Here is a 22,581-nt window from a genome sequence, read left to right as displayed (position 1 = left end):
TTCAACAATGAGAATCATCCCTGCACGCACATGGACCTCATCACATTATTCTGTCTAAAATGTGACTGGAGGTAAACGTGAATGTGCTTCTAATCTTCCTAATTCATTACTAATCATAGGGTTGCTTATTCCCAGTAGCACAAAGAGAAGCTGTGTGTCTTAATGTTTTATGAAGGCCTCATTAGCATCGGATATATTTTATGCAGGAGTGCTTTTTTAAATTCCCTTAGTTATCATCAGACACACTGTAAAATCGTATGAGCAAAGCAAAATAGGTAAAGTTGTTAATAATTTTTTTCTTAGTCATCTCATATACACTTACTGGACAGTTTTAGGTACATCAATCTAGTACCGGGTCGGACTCCACTTTGCCTCCAAAACAACCTAAATTCTTCGGGGCATTCTCCAAGGTGTCGGAAAAGCTCCACACGCAGATTGAGTTGTGCATTCCGAGATGCCGTTCTGCACACCACTGTTGTTCTGCGCCATTATTTGTCTTTGTGGTCTGCCTGTTAGCTTGTCATTCTCATTCGACCTCTCTCATCAACGAGCTGTTTTTGCCCATAGGACTGCCGCTGACTGGATGTTTTTTGTTTGTCGCCCATTGTCGATAAACCCTAGACACTGTCGTGGGTGCAAAACCCAGTGTGGTTGTGGTTGTTCTGAGATACTGAATCCGGCGCGCCTGGCACCAAGATCATGCCACGCTCAAAGTTGCTTAGGTCACTGGTTTTGCCCATTCGAACAGTAACTGAATGTCTCGATGTCTGTCTGCCTGCTTTATATAGCAAGCCAAGGCCACGTGACTGACTGTCTGTAGGAGCGATCCATTTTTGTGAACGGGGTGTTGTACCTATTAAACTGGTTGTTTATTTTATGACTCATATCACTGTACATCATTTCATTGATGAGTTGTTCATAAAGTGAGTTTTGCTGTATTCTCACCTGTGGAGCTCCCAGCTCTCCTGCCACATCCTGTGTACACACGGTCATGTGCATCTTCAAATGCCCCCCCCCACAGCCAAACATTATTTTAGTTCCCCCCAAAAAAGAAAACAGGGCAATTAAGGCATAGTGTCCCATAAATCTTTAATGTTAATTTAAGAGCTTCCCCTCAGGCACTGAGACTGTAGCACCCGTTCCCTATGTGCTTTCCTTTTAAACCAGTAGGGGGCTAAGCAAACACACGCATTGCATACACACTCAGGCGCACACACACAATCATGCACACTCTTACACAGAGTTTGTCACTATTTTCGCCAAGGGAACAAGGATAGGTTTTGGTCCTCACTTTGGCGTTCTGTTTGCTTCTTACTGCTGGCCCAGGGTCAGATTTTGTTTTCTACTTCTTAAAGCTAAGATTTGGGGTTAGGTCATCTGGAACATAGATCTGTGCTTAGGTGCAACTTTCCTCCTCAGTCTTCAATCACAGTGCCTCAGTCACTCAAGGATGCTGTTACCATGGAGATTGGCTGTCCAATAGTGCTTATACCCATGTACTGAGGGCGACACCCAATGGCCATATACACACACTACAGCCTTGCTTACTGTTTGGGGTTTTAGGCTGGGTTTCTGTATAGTACTTTGTGTGACATCTGATGTAAAAAGGGCTTCATAAATATATTTGATTGATTGATAACATAGACTCCGTTCAACACCACGACACTGCTTTAAATTCTCAAACACCGGTCACTTTTACACTGTGCGGCGTCTTGCATGTTGATTACTGTGTGGGAGTCCATCCACCCACGCCGCATACTTTTCACATCTCCCTCTGTCTCTCCCGTGAACAGCAACGTGGTTGTAGGTGGACTAAAGTTGATGACGCTTTTCTTCTGTCTCCCCACAGTCGTGTGATGACGTACCGGGAACACTCGTCCTGGGTGGTCAAGGCCCACCTGCAGAAGCAGACGGACGGCAAAATCATTAGTGTCAGGTAGTGATTTGAACGGTTGATTGATTGGATTATTTCTGTGACGGTCAGGTGTCCAGATATGGTGGTACTACTATTCTTGACTCTCTCACACGCTCTAGTTCTCTCGCCGTCTGTGGCCCGGTCCAAGACCAGCGGCCTACTTCCTGTAGATCTAAATGGATGTCATGTCATGTCATGTAATGTTTGGACTCCTTCATCCTCCTCCCCAGTGTCGATGGAGACGTGCGGTTCTTCGAGCTGCGGTCGCCGGACTCTGTGAACGTGCTGCAGACGGTGAAGGGTTTAACGGCGCTGGACATCCATCCGCAGGCCAACCTGTTCGCCTGGTGAGTTCACAGGTTTTACGGCACGCGGCAGGAAGGGCCTTTATAATTGGTCTAAACCATAGAGTTCGATAGAGTACTCTAGGTGGATGTAAACCGTTTTAGCCCTCTATCAAACTCTATGGTCTAAACTCACTTTGAGGAATTAAATGTGGTCAATATTATATCAACGGGTGAAAGGTCGGGGACAGTCTGACGATTTCAACGTTTGCTACATTTGGTATAGCAGCTATGAAACTAATTTCTCACTCTTTCCTTCATTCTCTCGTTCTCTCCATCCTCTCCCAGTGGATCAATGAACCAGTTCATAGCAGTGTACAACTCCAACGGTGACGTGATCAGCAACATCAAGTATTATGACGGTTTCATGGGCCAAAGGATCGGGGCTATCAGCTGTTTGGCCTTCCATCCCTACTGGGTACTATGCCATTCTTACTCTCTTCATTCATAGTCTGAATCCCAACTAGATAACGTAACATGGGAACTACAGTTTGGGTGAATAATGCATTAAAGTGAATAAGTTGGAATTGCGTGGGTACAAGGAGTTATCCCTATGTCTCTTAAACTATACTCTGCAGAGCCTACTAAACTGTACATGTAGTTTCATCACACCTAATTACACGGAATGGTTTGGAAAAGGAATGTTTTTACGAGTATTCTTTCTCTCTCCCTATTTCCTAACAGCCTCACCTGGCGGTGGGCAGCAACGACTACTACATGTCCATCTACTCAGCGGAGAAGAGGCTCAGATAACCCCCCCCCCCCCCCCCCCGAACTTTACCTTTGACCACTGACCCCTCTCCCCTCGGAGCCAGGATGTAAATGACTTCTAATGTACATATGCAATTGTTACCACCCCTGAATGTTCTATAGTGATGGCTGCTGACAAACTCGTGTTTATGATGTTGACTTATATTATTATTCTTGATCGTTTCATTCATATTCTTTATTATGAAGCTATTGATTGTAGACTTGGCAGTGCTGAGGAGCGTGTATATTTAATTGTGTGTATACAGAGATGAATATTAGGTCTATTTTAAAGGTTCCAGCCTTGGCTGGGGGAGACGGGCGGTGTCGCTACTTGAATGAACTCGGAATGACCTCTATGCATCGGGGTCAAGAGGTTATCGAGAGATAGACAATTCCCTCTCTCACACACGACTCTGGACCTGAAGGCGTGGCTCACGGACACCCGCATGACCCTTATTGAAGCCCCTCCCCCCTGCTGTAGCTAGTAGACTTTCTCTCACAAGATGGTGGACTACGGGGCACATCTGGTGTGTGAGAAAGTGAAATGTAGAACAGAGCACAGATGAGCCCAAAGTTGGCCCACAGCCTTGGACACAAACCGATGCCCATACAGATGTCCACTATTTTTTATTTTACCTTTATTTAACTAGGCAAGTCAGTTAAGAACAAATTCTTATTTTCAATGACGGCCTAGGAACAGTGGGTTAACTGCCTGTTCAGGGGCAGAACGACAGATTTGTACCTTGTCAGCTCAGGGATTTGAACTTGCAACCTTTCGGTTACTAGTCCAACGCTCTACCCACTAGGCTACCCTGCCGCCCCATGCTATACATGTACATGCTATACTGTAGGACTAACCAGACCTCCTTGCATCCATGCACCCTCACCCCGTTGTGCTAAACTCACCAACCTTTGCCATTCATCTCCATTATCCTATGCCCAAGGGCTGACCCCATGTCCTTAGCGCAATGGTTGACTACTGCTCAGCTCTAATCCCAAGACTGATGCTACCTGTCTGCCCTACCTGCAAAGCAATAATGAATTAGCTTGGAGCTCTCTACAGCCTCCAAGCTTCTGCTGCTCCAGACCCCCCGTCCCCCCCACTCATCGGCTGAACCATACCCGCCTGAGGAGCCCCAGCACTGGGAGACATGGAGCAGTTTGCTGGGGTCCTGAAGTATCAGTTCCAGAGTTCTGGCTGAGGCCCGCTTGGCCCATGCCCATCCCCAGTCTTTCCTACAGACCCCAGCCAGAAGCACTCCGAGGCTGGACAAGAAGAAACAGCGCCCACTGCATCCCCAGGGGTGGGGTTCTGCTGCTACTTTTCTGCATCCTCGCACACAGGCTTATGAGGACTGTATGAACTGTGTATGGACTGTCCCCAGAATCACACACACCAGCCCTAGGCAGCCCTTTCCCCTGTGTGCCAACTACCAACCTCCACCCTGCTATCTGCTACACTTTTTGGAGAACAGTCTGTGGCAATTTTCTTCTATCTTTGTTTATTTTTTTCTTTTAACCTTGATTTTATTTACCAGCCGTGTTTGGTTTCTTTAGCAGAAAGGGAGTTTCAAGAAGATTGGGATAGAGAAGTTGGGTCAAAAAACAGGAGTGACTTCAGACCTTACTTTGTGTAATACAGTGCACTGGTAAATACACAGTAACGCTCCATAGCACTTCTTCAGTTCAGTGTCCTTGTTGTCAAAAGCCACAGCTCTCCTGTCAACCTCCAACACTAGCTCAGGTACCTCATGAGCCACGATATACCACATAATACCGCGGCGTCTCTGCATGGTAGACTCACAGAGGTCTGACGTTACTCTTGATATGACGAACTAAGATGGTCAAAATAAGAGTCCTGAGGTGCCTTTTTTTTTTTTAACAAGGGTTACCCCTCTGGTCAACACTGGCTCCAAGTGCGGTATCGCCATTAATGTGCCTCCATTAGGGGTCACTTTTTTGGTTTGCTCTGTATTACCTTCCTGTTTTTCTTTGAAACATAATTTTTTTTTTGCACACTTTTGTAATTTTATATTTTTTAATTTGCTGGTATTTGTTTGCCTTGGCCCTCAGTGAGATGGAGATATGGGAGAGGACTGTTTCTCCCCCTTTCACAGATTCTCTTACCCACACGGTGTCTCTCCTCATACAGTACTCCCCGCATGGACGCTACTCTCACCTTTTTGCCTCTAAAGTCCTCAGCTTGGCTATCACCCTAGAAAGGAATGGACAATAATGCTTTGCCTGTGGACTGAACCGGTCACAGTAACCGGTAACACATGCCATGCATTCAGTATAAGCGGCTGCACTCGCGGTCATAACCAAGCCCCACTACGCTCAGTAGCTCCCCCTCTAGGGTACGGAGGAGGTACTGCAGCCTTCACTGCTATCACTGACACCTACAGCAAAACCCCACAACGCTGTCTGTCAGCCATGCTCAGAATCACATCTCTAGTTACCCTGCTTTGAGTTTTAACATTTTAGATATGGAAACAAATGAAACTTTGAAGATGTAAAAGGAGAAATGAAGGCAATCAGGTGTTTCTCTGTGACGGTAGACTGCTTTGCTGACTGGTTTATAAGACAGGAGTTGAAGTCAGTCAAATAAACCAAATACACAACACAAATCCTGGTGATTTTTATTTGGTTTGTATATTCATGTTTGTGTTAATGTTCATGCTCTCATTCTACATGTATTGTGTAAAACAAATGTGTCTGCTATTGCGTCACAATATTCATGTCGTCATTACCATATCGGTTGAGCTGGAATGTTTTATTTAAATAAATATAACACTATCAGGCATATTATCCTTCTCACCAGACCGCTTCAAAAAAATCCCCTGAGGAGTGAGTGTCTGTGATGTGAAAATCAGTCCTGATATGAATTTCATAGCAAAGAGATGATTCAAACATTTTTCATAGACTTAATTAAGCCTGAGATTTGAGGTGCTGCTTGCTACATTTTGTTTTAGTTTTTCATTCTGAATCCTTGTATTTATTCTTTGTTTGGTATTTCATGAATATTCTGGATAAAATCAGATCCGGGGCTGTATTCAATCCGTATCGCCGAAGTTCAGTGTTACAGCGTGATTGAAATGATATGGCAGTGATATGGCATACTCACCATAAATGCTGCATATCCTCGGCTCAATGGGAAATGACCTTTTACAATTCTTTTGTGCAATCTGTAACACTTCAGCGAGACAGATTGAATAGAGGTCTTAACTTTGTTAACTGTTTCTCTGTTTGCTGTGACATTGGTTTGTCTATGGTTAAAGGTCAAGAAAGCCTTGGTATAAAGAGAGACCGTTTAATTGATAACAACCAATGATACTTGCCAACTAGCAGTCCCTTATCGGAGTTTAGACATGCAATAGAATCCTACTCGTCTGGAAGTAGAGATAAGTGTGCCTTAGCTCCTGCCCTGGCTCCAGTTAAGATAAGTCCAGTCTCTCACAGTCTTGTGCAATTGGATCTCAGGCCAAAAAAATTAAGTGAATTTAAAAGTAATCCAAGAAGAAATCTAGTTTTTCTAAAGTATCTGTAATCTGATTACAATATTTTTGCTGGTAGTGTAACAGGTTAGTTTGTTTTGTAATCAGATGTAATCAGATCAGTTAGTCCCCAACCCTGCTTAAGGGGGTATAAAGAGGTTGCTGGTTCTTGAGCGAAAAAATACATGGACACCTTTCTGTTTTCACAATGACATTCAAGTCAGCATTGAAAAAAGTGCAAGTTTGAGTCTGACCACAAGTCAGAGACCACTATGATGACACCAAATGCGTTTGATGTATCTTTTTTGTCTTCTAATGCCTCTTAAGGACATGAATCCAAAGTAATCAGATTACGTTACTGAGTTATTGTAATCCAAAAGTTAACAGATTACATTTAGAAAGTAACTTAGCCTGCCCTTAAGAAATTTACATTTTTGTAATTTACCAGATGCTCTTAACCAGAGTGCATACATTTTCATATTTATAATTTTTTATTTCATATTGGTACAAAGGTAAGAGTGGTATATCATAGTAAAACTGTTTTATTTTGTTCTAGTAAATTCATCCAATAAGGTATATGTCCGGCGGTAGGTAGCTCAGTAGTAGTTAAAACAAACAAAATCGTAACTAGGAGCTTAAGTTAACAGTAGTTTGACAGCTTTGAAGGGCATGCTGTGATTTACGACAGTGTAAACCCTCAAGAAACAGGGTCTGCTGAGCACAGAAGCAAGGGTGCCCCTCTGCATGTTGCCCCATAGTACCTGCAGAGGCCCAGACACTGGGGGGGGAAGGTTAGCTCCAGCTTACTGCACCCTAAGCATGCTGAACAGTGTCTATGACTACGCACACGGCCCAGAAAGAGAACATTCCAAAACAGCAAAACGCCAGCAGCGCACATCCTGAGGAAACAACAGTCACTTCCTGGCAAATTAAGCCAAGTCGAGGGCTCTGCTCGCTGTGATAACCAGCGGCCAGGCGTCCCACTCTGTGGCCAAGGTAGAGCACCTCCCATGTCCTCTCCCTCCTCCCCTCCCACCTCTGCCCCCCAGTCAATCCTCAGCCTCCAGTCACTCCAGTCGCATCAGCCCAGGACAGCCACCACCAATGTGGGAGCTCCAGCAGCCCTCCGTCAGGATGGTCACCCGACTACTACTGCTAACCTCCGTACTCCTCTCCACCTGTAAGGAAGCTTGATAATAATCTACCTCTGGGAGGGTTTTGGGTTGGGTGGGGAAATAAGGAAGTATGGATTTTCTTTACATTGATGTACTGTTTTGTTTTTTTCCCCTCCTGTTCCGTCCAGGCCAAGTGGCGGAATCGCAGGCATGTAAGTATTAAAGGGTTCTTGAGGAGATTCTTAAAATAGGATAGTCAAGAGTGCAGTGAATGCAGTTTTCAAAAAAGGGGAACTCTTGAGTGTGTTTCAGGTTTTTCTTTTTGGAGTGGTATGTTATTCCGCTGTTGTTTTGTTTCTCCTATCAGTGAAAATGTGTGTATTTGTAGATAGTGTGCTTTGGGACTGGACATTCTTGCTTCTATACTTCTTTCTAACGCTATGGACCTGTTTTACTAAGAAATATCTTATACTGAGAGGTGACCGATATACCCTAATCGTAGTATTAACACAGGTACAACTCTATTGACACACTGGAAATACCATAACTGGGAGTCCTATGAGAATGGTGCCTGGATCTTGTCTTATCAGTGTTTTCACTCTTTTAGAGTCCGAGGTTGTGGAAGGCTTTGGGAACTCACTTGTTAGCTGTGTCACACGCCTCCTCCTGTTAGGATAAGGGAAAAAGCCAAGCACTGGGCAGAGAAATGAGTTCAGCTAGCCAATGGTAGAGATGGACGCCTTATCCTGACCATGCCGAGATTAGCAATTCTGGGCTTGGAATAGCAGAATACCTCTATTCTAAGCAGGGACGTTGACTCCATGGCTTTACCAAGACCAGTCAGTGGTCACACAGCCTTTCCATGGGGTTCCGCTATGGCTCGTGCCCTGGTTGGAACTGCCCACTACCCTCTGCCCTCCTATCAGTGGTTTTCCCCTCGGTCGCGCCAGGCCCTGCTGAGTGACATTGGGTGGGGACGGCGGTGTCTAAAATAACGATGGGTCCCCTGAGAGGGTGTCTGTTTGCCTGTTTGTTTAACAAAATGCCTTTCCTTCCTCTGGTTGGCGGGGGCCTGTTTACTGGGACGAACCCCCTCGGGACAGGAGCCACCCGGCCTGTGGGTCTCAACCTGACAGACTGTCTGCACTAGACCCCACTGGGAGGCCCCTTATCTAGAGAATCACTCTGTGGAGGACAAATGTGGGAAAACAGTTTGCCATCAGCATGCGCTGAATCAAAAGACTTCTTGTGGTGTTTTTGTTGAGGGTCTGTGTTTATGTCCAATTCATTGGTGTGGGTGATTTCATCTCCTGAGTATCTTGGAGCTGGAAGATGACTAGCTATATAGCACTGTGATTTATTGCACTGTTCTCTTACTATGGAGGTATATTTTTTTGCCTTGGTGAACAGATTCATGCGACTACAAGGTTGTGAGTTCACTAAATAATGTGCTTTGGTACAAGATCACACAGGCTTGTTTTCTAGGACTTTTGTTACACAGAACGTTTGATCAGTCCGAGCATTGACCTTGAGTTCTTTCTCCAGTGTTCACAGGTGTCACCCTGACTCTCGAGCCCAGCAACGACGTCTCCCAGGGTACCAACGTGACGGTACGCTGCCAGGCCGTGGTCAGCAGCTCTGGGTTCCTGAACCGTAAATACACCATCTACAAGGACAACGCCGAGGTGCACACGGAGAGCATCACCACCGCAGAGGACCTAATCTACTCTCTGCGCATGGCCAGAGTGGCCAACACTGGGAAGTACAAATGCAAGGTGAACATACAGGACAAGGAGCTAAGCAGCAACTCTGAGAAACTGACTGTGACAGGTTAGTACTCTGTCAACTCCTCTGTTGTGGACTGAAAAACTTGCAAGTTAAGCATTTCACTCTACTGTTTTACACCTGCCGCATGTGACAAAGCGACTTTGTATCCTGCATGAATGTAGTCTCTTGTAACTCTGTCTACGGCATGTGATTTTTATCTGTGTGTGTTTCCTGCGTGCTTTCACTCGTACTCGTGTCCGTCCAGGCCTGCAGACGCCAGTCCTCAGCGTCGACAAGCGTGTGTTCAGCGAGGGAGAGGAGGTGACTGTTTGGTGTAAGGCCCCTGAGGAGTCCGGCAATATCGTCTTCTACTTCTACAAGGATTCCAAAGAGCTCTATGAGGAGATGGTCAACGCCAACCAGGTGCGTTAATATTGAGTGTGCTTTGCTTAGTTTTTTTCTTCTACAACTTATTTCACAAACATCAATACTTCAAGTAGCAAGCACACACGTTTACTTTTAGGAAATGTCCTTTTCTAGTTAACGTTGTTGTATTATTATGACCAACCAGGTGGAGACTAGGCTGCGATTCAACAACGCTGGCGACCACAGGCTACACTGTGACTACAGGGTCATACTGCTGCCAGACTCGGTCCCGTCCACTGCCAGCAACAATGTGGTGGTCACTGTAAAAGGTGAGTGGGAAAAAAAAAGAAGAAAAAGAACACGACGGTGAACATCTCGGGTCGGTTTCCAAGACACAGGTTAGACCTAGTCTTGGACTGAAGCGCACATTCAGTGTAGATTTTCAGTTGAAATACCTTTTTAGTCAAGGACCCTACTGTTGTTCTCAATCTCAATGAATCTCTAATCATTTTAACCATGTCTGAAACTTAATAGAATGTGTCTGGGGAAAAGTCTCTTAGTTTCAACCTTCAGCTTCCAGACCAATTTTTCTCGTTTTGTTCTCCAGAGCTGTTCATCACACCTGTAATCTCTGTCCGACCACACGGATCAATGATCATCGAAGGGGACATTCTGGACATCTCCTGCAGTGTCAGTGGTAACCTCCAGAACAGCTCCAGGCTCAAAGTCTACCTGAACAAGGGACAGAATCTGCTGAGTACTGGTCAAAGTAAAGCCAACCACAGCATAAGAGCCCTGGCCGAGCACTCTGGGGAGTTTCAGTGCACTTTGGAGATGGGAAATGTAGTCAAGCAAGTGACGGAAAACGTGACGATTACAGGTGAGTGAATGGATTTACAAGGAATCTGAAATGTAGAATGTGGTGTTAGCTGTTGAAAAAAGCTGATTTAAAAAAAAGCTATTATCTGTTCTATCAGTTTATAACCAAGTCGCAGCTCGGGTTAAAACATTCTGGTGAACTTTCCTTAAATTCCTAGGTTTTCCAGAAATCCTGGTTGGAAGTTTCCTGGAATCAGGAGCGAATAAACAGGAAATCCAGAATCCTCCAACCAGGATCTCTGAAAAAACCTGGGCAACCCTATTCACATCTATTACCTTATCAATGTTAATCACAACATTCCTCGGGAATGTTCTTACATGTACTCAGCCTCCAAGAGTGTTGATTAATCCATGTTTTTTTAATCCACCCAACAGAACTGTTTTCCCAGCCAGTTCTGACCATGTATCCGACAGAGGTCTTTGAAAAGGAGAAATTCACGTTAACCTGCAGGAGTACCAACTACTCCTCTGACAGAATCAGCGCTTCGGATGTGAAGTACTCCATTTACAAGGACAATTACACACTGACACCGGGCAGCTTCAATGGGATATATGTTGTCCCCGGGGTGGTACGGAACTCGAGTGGGATTTATTCATGTAAAGCAGATGCCAGGATGATCTCCAAGTACAGTGCAAAGCTGCCTGTCCATGCAAAAGGTACTACTACAGCCTATAAGGCTTTAATGTGTGACCCAAAGTAAGTCAATCTCACTTGTCTTTGGTCAGTCCCTGGATGGGAGACCAGATGCTGCTGGAAGTGGTGTTGGAAGGCCAGTAGGAGGCACCCTTTCCTCTGGTCTAAAAAAAAATATATTCCAATGCCCCAGGGCAGTGATTGGGGACATTGCCCTGAGTAGGATGCGATCTTTTGGATGGGATGTTAAACGGGTGTCCTGACTCTCTGTGGTCACTAAAGATCCCATGGCACTTATCGTAAGAGTTGGGGTGTTAACCCTGGTGTCCTGGCTAAAATCCCAATCTGGCCCTCATACCATCATGGACACCTAATCACCTAATCACCATTCACCCCCCCTCCTCTCCCCTGTAACTATTCCCCAGGTCGTTGCTGTAAATGAGAATGTGTGCTCAGTCAACTTACCTGGTAAAATAAGGATATGCATAAGGATATACTGATAATATGTATGGATGCAGTATCTGTCACAACAATATGATATTAAAGGGGAACTCCAATCAAAAATGATAATGTGGGAAATTGTTCTTTAGGTGAAATTTCCATCTTTCAATCTTGACTCAGATACAACCTTTGAGTCGAAGTTTAGTCATATGTGTAGCTGCTAAGTAATGTTGGGGATGTCATTGGAAGGTAACCTCTCCACATTAACAGTCCATTTTTTAATTTCCGTCACTTTCCTTGTTCTATTCATTCCCCAGTTCTTGTCAGTAAACCGGAGTTAACGGCCATTGGCAGAGTGGTTGTGGGAAAGCCCTTCCAGGTGCGCTGTCACTCAGACCGAGGCAGCCTACCCATCGAGTACACCTTGTGGAAGAAGTATTCTGAGGTTAACTCGACCACCGTGCAGCAGCCGCACCATCAGGCCATCTTCCCTATCACCGTCCAGCACTACAGCGACATGCAGGACTATAAATGCGAGGCGCGGAACAACCCCAAAATCGACGCGGTGGTCAGCAACAAACTCAACACCACAGTCATAGGTGAGCCTGTTGAAGTGTGGAATGGTATACAACATAATGCACGTCCCTTGCTTCATTTGATTGTAGCATTATTGGACCTTTATTATTTAATCATCAGAAATACCTTTGTGTCGTTACACCACCTAACACTATTCACCCTCTCCCAGTGCCTCTGTCCAATCCAGGACTCAGCGTCGTCCCAGATCTGTTGGAGGTCACAGAGGGAAATGAGATGTACCTGATCTGTGGGGTGGAAGGTTCCCCGCCCGTCACCTTTAAGTGGTACCGACGTGGGAACAACCAGCCGCTGTTCACCATCACCTCAATCCAATCCAGCGAGTCCCTCCAGATCAAAGGATTGGGGAACGAGCACAGTGGCACCTACTACTGCGAGGCTATCAACTACGCTAACATGGTCCGGAGTCAGCCAGTCACCGTAGATGGTGAGAGTTATGCATACACACACACACACTCTCTGAGAAGATAGACACACACACATGTACAGTGATGTGCAAGGCCCTGCTGTACTTATCACAATAGGTTGAGAGACAGACAAACACCACACTCCACCATAGAGTCCACACACTCCACCATAGAGTCCACACACTCCACCATAGAGTCCACACACTCCACCATAGAGTCCACACACTCCACCATAGAGTCCACACACTCCACCATAGAGTCCACACACTCCACCATAGAGTCCACACACTCCACCATAGAGTCCACACACTCCACCATAGAGTCCACACACTCCACCATAGAGTCCACACACTCCACCATAGAGTCCACACACTCCACCATAGAGTCCACACACTCCACCATAGAGTCCACACACTCCACCATAGAGTCCACACACTCCACCATAGAGTCCACACACATGTATTTACTGCTCTTACTGGATGCAGAAGTCTAGATTAATTTGCGTTCACAGTACCACTTGTGTAAGATCTAAAGACCCTCTTTGGACCAGCAGCGACAGTTTTGCTCTTTTCACAACACTGTTCAGGTGCTGCTTCAGTGACAGCTGACAAGTTTACTTCCGTCTGATCTGATCCCTCCACCCCCAGTGCCTGCCAGCAAGGTTATCTGACCTCACTATTAACGAACCCCAACGAGCTCCTCTGCTGTGGCTGTTGATGATCATGAGCCACACTAAATACCCCGCCGCTAAGCTAACCTTGGCCCGTAGCCACTCTGCCCTCTATGTCCTGTGGTGTGGTTAGCGCCGACGGCTAACGCGAGAGCACAGTCAATCCGGATGCTAGTGGCGACGCGCTAGGCTCCCATGGGTTGTGACTCCTCAGCAAGACGTGGCTAGCACTCATTAGCCAGAGCAATTAGACCCGGCCTGCTTCCCCCCATAGTGGCACTACGGCAGCTACAGTGGCAAGGCAGAAGATGGGGAGGAGAGGGGAAATGAAGGGAACACTTAAGTTCAGACCCCAAGAGGAGGAAGCAGATGACTCTGAACTTTAAGATTGACTTTCTCTCTCTCTTTCAACCATCCTTCTCTGTCCCCTCCACTCTGTCCTCATCTCCACCCACCCTAACTTTCTTTTAACCTTTACCCTTTTCCTCTCACAAACACCCTGCCTACCTCCCCCCTCTCCCTGCATCTCTCTCCCCTCTCCCTGCATCTCTCTCCCTACCTCTCCCACTCTTGCTCCCTTCCTCTCTCTCCCCCTCTCTCTCTCTACAGTGAAGATGGCAATGTGGAAGAAAGGTTTGATCGTGGCCTGCTGTCTGCTAGTGGTGGCTGTCCTAGTCCTCGCCTGCGTGCTGCGCTACAATTCCAAGAGAGGTAGAGAGACCTACAGTCCCCCAGCAACACAGGCCTTTGCTGGTGTCTGACTATGTATGAACAGCCTCTTCTCTCTCTCATCCCCTTCTCTTTATTGTATAGGTAAAAGAGAGAACGCAGCTGAACTGTCAGTGTGAGTTGGCTTGCCTATTTCCTAAGTCGTTTTCTGTGATAGTGGCTATCTAGGATGATAGCATTAGCTGGCGCCAATGGTTTTTGGTCAGTGCTTAGCACCATGCTGCCACGTACAGCACGGCCAATGGGCCTTAAAGGGATAGTTCACTCCAAAATGAAAAGTTTGTCAGATGTTTTCAGATCTTGAGAGTGGTCTATTGACAAGATTTATCCATGTGCCGTGGTATCTGTTATGTAGATCCGGCCGTATGCCTCAATTTCTCGTATGCCACCATTTCATTTTAGGTGTGAGCTGAAAACATTTAACAACCTTTGATTTCATAATGAATTAACTGTCCCTTTAATAAGCTTTAAGGGCCCTAGAATTATGAAATGATCTCTTGTTGTGTCACTGCCAACGTTGACTTTATGTTCACCATTTCTCAGAAAGCCTTCGAGCCCTAAATCAGATGACTCTCTAACAGTGAGTCTTACCCACAGCACTATGGAGGTTTATAACCCACCCGAAGGTAGCCCGTTTTCCTACTCTCTCCTGTGTGTTTCCGTCTTGACCTATCGTCATGCTTCGAACCATAACCGACATTCAACTGCCCACGTCTGTCTCATCCCCCATTTGTGTGTTCCATTTCATGCTAGCCGTTAGCATGCTAGCTGCTTGTAGCATGTCGGTGTCAGAAGTTGTCATCCTAACGTCAGTCTATACCATGACACCCATACTGTGTGCATGTAAGGGTCTCTGAGGGGACCTTAGGTGACTTCTTAACTCCCTGCATCTCCTCTCCTCATATTTTCCTGTTAGAGGAACAGAAATGCATCGTCTTACCGTCCAGCTGTAGACATCCTGTGCAACTTAGAATTCATGAGAGAGGACATGGCAGAGAAGCTTGCTGTGTGTGTGTGTGTTTAGACAGGAAAAGTAGCTTAGTTCCTTATACAAATCGATGCAGGTCTTAACAATTGATGTTTTACTTCAGCAAACATTCCTCATTAGATGTGCAGATTCTGCAGGGGTTTGCAGGATGTAGCTGGCTACAGGGCAGCTGTGTTCAGTAGTGATTGTGTCAGGTGTTGAGTGTTTGTTGAGAGTGGCCATATCATCTTATTACAGACGCAGCGCCACCCTTTGACGGCATGGAGGGGAGAGCGACCAATGGGACGCGAGATAGTGTGGCATCACTTCCTGCTGGCATCAGCAACAGGAGCAGCTACAGTCTCCCAGCAACAGTGTAGAGAAATCCCACAGAGGGAGGGACTTTTTTGGTTTGAACAAAAAAAAGAACAAACATTTTGCACCACTTGGTTGAATAAAGGGATATATGGGATGAAAACCAAGGATAACAATTGGAACAATGGCTCAAACAAACAAAATCCCCACTGACATTTTAGAGAGGGAAGAATGGCCAAAAATGTCTTCCTTTTGAGAAAATATGACTTATTTGTTATGTGTTGTAGATGTAATATCAGAGGGTACAGGTGTAGTGGACTCAAGATGGCTGACACCAAGGGACTTGTTGCCAACATCAGTCCCAGTGACAGACAGCTGAACTGGCCCTATTGCTCCCTCTCCTCTCCTGCTGCTGTCTGGAAGAGCTGTACTTTCCTGTCATTATCAACATACTGTCTTTGTCCTGTGTTCTCACCTCACTCTGCCTGTCTGACTGCATGTCTATCGAATGATGGAACTAGCCCATTTGTCTAATAGTCTGTTTGTCCAAAACCAATGTGTGCATGTCTAAATGCATAGACCTGATGCTGTATATACAGTACACTAGACAATCATCAATAGAAATGTGTGTATATATTTTTGGTTTGGTTAATTGATTGATTTTGAAGAAGCACTTCTAGAATAAAACATTTTTTTTTTTAGCAATGTGTCAATACTGTGCATTTTGTTTTCAGAGATACCATAAGCTACCAATGAATGTCTATAATGTGTAGCTACACTGAGTGTACCAAATATTACCACCTGCTCTTTCCATGACATAGACTGGCCAGGTGAATCATGATGAAAGCTATGATCCACTTCAAATCAGTGTAGATGAAGGGGAGGGGACAGGTTAAAGACGGAAGCCTACGCCTTGAGACAACGGAGACATGGGTTGTGCATGCGTGCCATTCAGAGGGTGACTGGGCAAGACAAAAGATTGAAGTGCCTTTGAACAGGGTATGGTAGCAGGTGCCAAGTGCACCGGTTTGAGTCAAGGACTGCAGCGCTGCTGGGTTTATCACCCTCAACAGTTTCCTGTGTGTATCAAGAATGTTCCACCTTCCGAAGGACATCCAACCAACTTGACACAACTGTGGGAAGTATTGGAGTCAACATGGGCCAGCATCCCTGTGGAATGCTTTTGACACCTTGTAGAGTCCATGCCCGGATGAATTGAGGCTGTTCTGAGGGCAAAATGGGGGAATGCAACTCAATAATTGTAAGCTGTTCTTAATGTTTTGTGCACTTAGCCAGTATATGTAGGCCATATTAGGTGCTTTATCAACCATCTTAATATGTTGGCTAAAGTACTTTAAGACGCAACACCCTTAAAGGAGTTTACTAGCTAAGGCTGCCTTGAAGGAATACTGAAACAATAGCGTTTGTGTGGAATTTCCTATGTTGGCACCAACCATTTATAAAACGGCGTTTGTTAAATTGTGGACTTGGGGGCAGACTGTTTGTTTCAGACCAGTCGAGTTTGAATGCAGGCAGCAGGTGGAGGAAATGAATCGCTTAGGCCCACTCTGAGGTTCAATAGAATCTGAGATTGCATTAACGAATGGGAAGTTGTAATGGGATGTTGTTTTTGCAGGGAGCTATTGTGTTCCTGTTGTTTACCAAACAGTAGCCAGTGTGCGTAAGGTACCGGAACAGCTCTGTGGAAATCAAAATGGAGGCCTGATATCCACTCCTCGTTTGTCACAGAATGTTCTCTCGCGGTGTTCTAATCGCTCAGCAGCCTGTTAAAGGCTCCAATAAATTCTAGAAAAGATTTGTGGGGGGATTTTAATTCATTCAAGCGTTGGAATAATATTCAACTTGTGAAACAATAGACATAACTGTCTACTAAATGTTTTACCTCGCCTCAGAACTTTCCGGTTGGCGGTTTTAATTTAATAGCACCCTAAGTCTCAATTTCCTGTTACACCTAACAGTCATTTGACTTGGCTGGGCAGTAACTTCACTGGGAATCTTGGATCATTAGATCTCCAAGCTTGTGTCAGGGAGCATTGCTTTATGTCTGTGTGCATCTATGTGTTTGTGTCTTGTAGTTGGAGTGGATGCTGCTGTAAGTGTCTGGAGCGAGAGGCCGGTAGACCCAGGTGAGACCAACAGAGTACCTGGGTTATAACCTAAGTTGCATATAGAGTTCAAGCTGTGTTGTCTAAAGTCTGCCTCTTGTCTTGGGCTGTTTTGTGTGATGGAATTTATATGTATCTTGTCCTGGTGCAGGCAGTGACGGGGAGAGCAGTGTAGCGTCTAACAATGAGCCTGATGTGGAGTACACTGAAGTGGTACACCGTCAACCTGTGGACCCTGCCAGAGGTGACCACACACACACACCTGTTTTTCACTCGGGCTACCTCTCCCCCTTATTCCCTTTATCTTGCTCCCCTTTTCTACAACAGCTATCCCTCTCCCTCTCATAGCTCTTTCTCTACCTCTTCCCGCTCTCATTCTGTCCCTTTACTTATATCGAATCATCACAAGAGGGCTTGCTTTGCCGTCATTATTTCAGCTTATAAGACTCGGCGCCACTTCCTGGGGGGGGTCTAATTGGCCACGATTAAGTCGTCTCCATAGTAACCTGTGTGATAACCATGGTGACCAGGCTTCCAGAAACATCTTCTGGTAAATAAACAGGAAGGGCTGAACTAATTGCCGGGTTACTCTCTATGGTACCAACCCCCCTTGATTAGTATACTCTGTTGGTCCCCATGGGTTTGCTATGGCAGTTGGTTGGGCTTATCCTTAAGCAGGGGCGTGACTTTGGTTTTAGAAGTGGGGGGACATACTATTTATTTTATTATTATCCAGTTGGATAAACAGTCCAAACAGCCTACCCGACTGCTCGGAGGCGTCCGCATGGCCCTAAAGCACACCGTTGCCTCATTTTTGTATCACATACCAATGATAAAACCGATGGGGAAATAATGCAATTTTAGTATGTGGGGGTGACATGCCCCCGTCCCCCATCCCCAGTGAAAGTTGCGCCCATGTCCTTAAGTATCCAGTACAATGATTTGCCAGGAGATGGAGCATCTGCTAAGAGACGAGAACAAGTAAATGTGTAACGGTTGTAATGCAGTGATATGTGATGATGATTATCTAATGTGTGTGTGCCCATGAGCAATGTTTAAGTGGTACAATTGTGAAACATTGTTACATTATTTTGTTTCTATCTTTTGCAGTTCCCCTGAGAAAAGGCACAGAAACGGTGTACAGTGAAGTCCAGAACTCTCCAACAGGTGAGTGCATCACACTGTAAATGTGGATTACATTTATAAAGTGCTTTGAACTAGGTCTCAAAACACTTGACATTTCATGGGGGTAACTCACCTCATCCACCAGCAGTGAGTAAAAGGAGGTGGAAGGTGAGGTGTTCATTACTGTATCCAGAACTGCTGGAACAGCCAGGTCTGTATGAAGGTGACCATTTCCTCTTGCTGCTAGCAGGAAGTTCCTGTTTTTAGAACGCAATCCAAGTTGAATTTGTCAGTGAAGCAGTCCATGTGGAAATGTACCTTTGTCAACACAAATTGAACATAAAACACGTAACATACATTTGTTTGTAATTTTCTCATCTCAGGTGAATTGGTGGGTGTTTGCGATAAGGGTGGGTGTTTAGGAAGAGGGCAGAGACCGCGCTTGTTGCTTTTTTGGCTTAGTTATACCCCTGCTGTGATAAAACAATGGGCTCTGCTTCAAGGGAACCAATGAGTCAGCAACTAGGCCTGGGCGTCATAACTGTCAAATGAGACATCATGATGAATACATTCAGAGAATGATTATTATTCAATGCCCTCAGAATGTGGTCTAATGAAAGAGGGAAAGGGAGGGTGATATGCACATCCTGAACTTGAGAATACTGATGCTGGGCTAAGAAATGGTACACATAAAGGAATGAGAGGCCCTATAACACACTGGGGAGTAGTAGTCCCTCATTCCTTTATCAAATGAAGGAGTACACACACAGAGACACAGGTTATACACTATGTCATCTCTGTAATGGACTAGAGGTTGTCCTTCTTCCCTGATCCTGTGTCTTGTGTTTCCAGGTGCACCTGGTGACCATTATGACTATGTAAGTACAGCTTGAGTCTCAGTGTCTTACATTTTACTGTCTGTGACTGTGAAAACAAACGCACACGGCTAACATACTCCGTAACCACAACTGACCTTTCCTCCAGCCCACAAAAAGGGTGAGGAGTGACAGAATCAAGGCCACAGGGCGCACCTTCTCCTCCTTCCCTCTCCCAACCAGCCCCAGTCACTCTGTGGGCTGAGGCTCTTGGGTAGTAGTAATTTCACTATGCAGGAGAGAGAAGCTGCGGTCAGAGTTTCCAGGCAAGAACAAAGGGATTTTGGGCTGGGGCTTCCTTCCCTATCGCCCAGTGAGATCAGCAGCCAAAGGCCCAGTCAAATTATACCTCCATGCACAGCTCAACCTCAACCACCACACTGTCCTCCTCTGGCTACTCACCAAGACACATCAGTGATTTACAGACAGCCCATTACAGTCCACACTGTTTGCCCTTACTTGGAGCTGAGGGACTAAGGCCGGGTTATCTGTTTTGAAGGGGAATTTGACATAATGAGTCAGGATATGACATGATGGTCTACACTTAAGACACTTAATTCACTCCTTGATGGTAAAAGAGGAGCAGCCAAGATTGTGGTGAGGTGGTTTTTAGTGATAAAAGAATTTCATTGCATGTTTTTGAATGTGTGCCGCTACCCCTGGAGAAATATCGTTTCGTATTCTGTGAAGCCTTGGTGAAATACAGTGTAGTGTTCTGTGAAGCCTTGGTGAAATACAGTGTAGTGTTCTGTGAAGCCTTGGTGAAATACAGTGTAGTGTTCTGTGAAGCCTTGGTGAAATACAGTGTAGTCTTCTGTGAAGCCTTGGTGAAATACAGTGTCGTCTTCTGTGAAGCCTTGGTGAAATACAGTGTAGTGTTCTGTGAAGCCTTGGTGAAATACAGTGTAGTGTTCTGTGAAGCCTTGGTGAAATACAGTGTAGTGTTCTGTGAAGCCTTGGTGAAATACAGTGTAGTGTTCTGTGAAGCCTTGGTGAAATACAGTGTAGTGTTCTGTGAAGCCTTGGTGAAATACAGTGTAGTGTTCTGTGAAGCCTTGGTGAAATACAGTGTAGTGTTCTGTGAAGCCTTGGTGAAATACAGTGTAGTGTTCTGTGAAGCCTTGGTGAAATACAGTGTAGTGTTCTGTGAGGACCACTTTCAACAGTTGATGGACTTTTCGCCTGCCTTGAGAGAATCAGATTGTGTTCCAATGTGAGGGTGTAGAGTTGCGCTGTAACAGTTTTGATTTGGGTTGCGTTATGGTGTGGACTTTTCTGTGTGTGATGGTGTTGAGGTTAGTTACGTGTGTTGACTTTCATTGTGACAGTGTTTAACATAATTGACACTGTTGTGCAGTGTGTCAATATTCAGTGGGATCTCTGTTGTCTCAGCAGGGTTCAGTGGAGTACGCCGATCTCAACGGTGACCAACCGGAGGTCAACCAGGCCCTGCTGGAGGTCAATCACCAGGACCACCATGACCTCCCAGTGCCTGTGGAGTAAAGGTTACCTCTGATCCTAGGACCACAAACTAAATTATCCCCACCTCTGCCCCCGACCGTAACCAGTCCTTATTTCAATATTGTTCTTGTAGTCTGTACATTTTCCCAATAAGGAAAATTGTTGACTCATGTAAGCTGTAGGTATTTTGCATAATTTTATAGCCAAATAAAATCACAAGTCCTAATTAGGATTTACTCTATAGTTCTGTCATACCTTCTAGACTCTTATCTTTGTTTACCTTTTCATCATATCTCATGACCATAGAGGGTGCTCCAGAGTTCAGTTAGCCTGGCCCCCTCCCTCCAACACAGTTCCTTTTGATCTCCTAAATGGACAGCATGACCGTTCCGCTCTGTCATGATGGCAAAAAAAATCCCCCTTTTAGACTTCGGTTGCAGGGCAGTGTGAGTGGACTGATAACCTCCCTACTGTCACTAGACTGGGTCCACACCCAAACCAGGGCATTCTCCAGTAGGGCCATCCCTGAATCACACTATGGAAATAACTATGGAAAAAAAGAGTGAATGTAAACAGAGGACCTGCCTGTCTCCAGCTGCTCAGCCTGATGGCATATGGCATCTGTGATGTCACATCCTGCCAGGCTGTGTCCAAGTGTGTCGAAAGTTAGCGGGGGAAAAGTGTCAGGCTTGAAGTGATTCAGGCATGCAATATTGCACATAGTTTTAAATGACCTTCTTACTGCAGTTACTGTTTTTGTAAGATCACACACAAAATGATCCAAGTGAAGTCAAGGTAATGTTAAAAACATTTTTTAAAGATCCATCTTTCTAAACTTTGAGAATCGTATATTGAGTTATTACGGTTTGTTAAGCAATACGTTATATTAATAGACAATGGTTACAATCGTCCTGTAAATTACAACGTAATTGTAACCAATATCTAGTATAGTGGTTTATCATTATTGTAATATTCAGTTTGGCCAGTAGAGCGCAGCATCCTCTTAAAAATACAGTGACGTTTGTACAAGAATGTTTCTGTTGCCTTATACTTCACACAGACATTCGCTGTGGAGAGTTATTGGTGTGTGGATTCCGCCATCTTGTGACTAAAAGTCGTATGTGTCAGATAGTTTCTAGTCATAAGAGCTATAAGGGCCCATATCTCCAATTCTCAACTTAGTAGTGCTGATCTAGGGTGTCCATAATGTTATTCAAAAAGGTAAAACTGATCCTAGGTCAGCCAGCACTCCTACTCTGAGACGCGTTTTAAATACAGTCCCTGATTCTGTTTTTGTTTTATTTTGGAGACAGGAATCCTATTCCTATCATATAAAAAGGCTTAAAGTAACCCTAAAAGTTACAAAATGCAAATAGTTTGGTGGTTTTTGAGAAACTATAATATATGTAGGCCTATGTCATCTTAAACTCAGAGCACTTGCAGAGTAACTCTGTCTTAGAAACAGATAAACACCATTTTCACACCTTAAAAACACGTTCAAACAGCTGTGACGTCTTTGTAGCCCTCCTTCCGCTGAGTGTTGCTTCCTCGAGTACGGTGCATAATGTCTTTCCTGCGTTGTTTACGAACATGTCAGCTAACACCGA

General features: G+C 45.1%; 2 protein-coding genes across 7 annotated transcripts in view; both read left to right on the top strand.

Moving 5' to 3' along the window:
- LOC120032502 (regulatory-associated protein of mTOR-like) overlaps window positions 1–3,723 on the top strand; it is a 178,314-nt gene extending 174,591 nt beyond the window's left edge. The window contains exons 33-36 of the mRNA XM_038978613.1: window positions 1,850–1,936; window positions 2,146–2,262; window positions 2,548–2,677; window positions 2,944–3,723. Coding sequence (XP_038834541.1) covers window positions 1,850–1,936; window positions 2,146–2,262; window positions 2,548–2,677; window positions 2,944–3,012 — 403 coding nt within the window. The 3' untranslated portion in view covers window positions 3,013–3,723. The remainder of the gene's footprint in view (window positions 1–1,849; window positions 1,937–2,145; window positions 2,263–2,547; window positions 2,678–2,943) is intronic.
- Window positions 3,724–7,511: 3,788 nt separating this feature from the next.
- Window positions 7,512–21,206, top strand: si:dkey-237i9.8 (platelet endothelial cell adhesion molecule). 6 transcript variants are annotated; one of them, XM_038979121.1, is made up of 17 exons: window positions 7,515–7,683; window positions 7,807–7,830; window positions 9,164–9,448; window positions 9,651–9,808; window positions 9,957–10,080; window positions 10,359–10,631; window positions 11,006–11,287; window positions 12,023–12,304; window positions 12,451–12,726; window positions 13,986–14,087; window positions 14,190–14,220; window positions 14,649–14,731; window positions 17,484–17,534; window positions 17,665–17,757; window positions 18,624–18,680; window positions 19,491–19,516; window positions 20,906–21,206. In XM_038979121.1, exons 1-17 carry the CDS (start codon window positions 7,608–7,610, stop codon window positions 21,014–21,016), a joined length of 2,334 nt encoding a protein of 777 aa, XP_038835049.1. In that variant the 5' UTR covers window positions 7,515–7,607; the 3' UTR covers window positions 21,017–21,206. The 6 variants fall into 6 exon arrangements, 5 of the variants coding, with proteins under 5 accessions (XP_038835052.1, XP_038835053.1, XP_038835049.1 ...); XM_038979122.1 differs by having other exon boundaries at window positions 7,516–7,683; window positions 20,909–21,206; XR_005473867.1 differs by lacking the exons at window positions 18,624–18,680; window positions 19,491–19,516; window positions 20,906–21,206 and having other exon boundaries at window positions 7,514–7,683; window positions 14,653–14,731; window positions 17,665–17,722.
- The last annotated feature ends 1,375 nt before the right edge of the window (window positions 21,207–22,581 follow it).

Source organism: Salvelinus namaycush, chromosome 39 (genome assembly GCF_016432855.1).
Source record: "Salvelinus namaycush isolate Seneca chromosome 39, SaNama_1.0, whole genome shotgun sequence".
NCBI classification, from domain to species: domain Eukaryota; kingdom Metazoa; phylum Chordata; class Actinopteri; order Salmoniformes; family Salmonidae; genus Salvelinus; species Salvelinus namaycush.
The sequence above is the reverse complement of the archived record's forward strand: the minus strand, read 5'-3'. Positions and strand labels throughout refer to the sequence as shown.

Coding starts and splice junctions, on each gene's coding strand:
- si:dkey-237i9.8 (XM_038979121.1), top strand. CDS start 7,608: ATGTGGGAGCTCCAGCAGCCCTCCGTCAGGATGGTCACCCGACTACTA. Junction 11,288..12,022: donor GCTGCCTGTCCATGCAAAAG/GTACTACTACAG, acceptor TTCATTCCCCAG/TTCTTGTCAGTAAACCGGAG. Junction 14,088..14,189: donor GCGCTACAATTCCAAGAGAG/GTAGAGAGACCT, acceptor TTTATTGTATAG/GTAAAAGAGAGAACGCAGCT.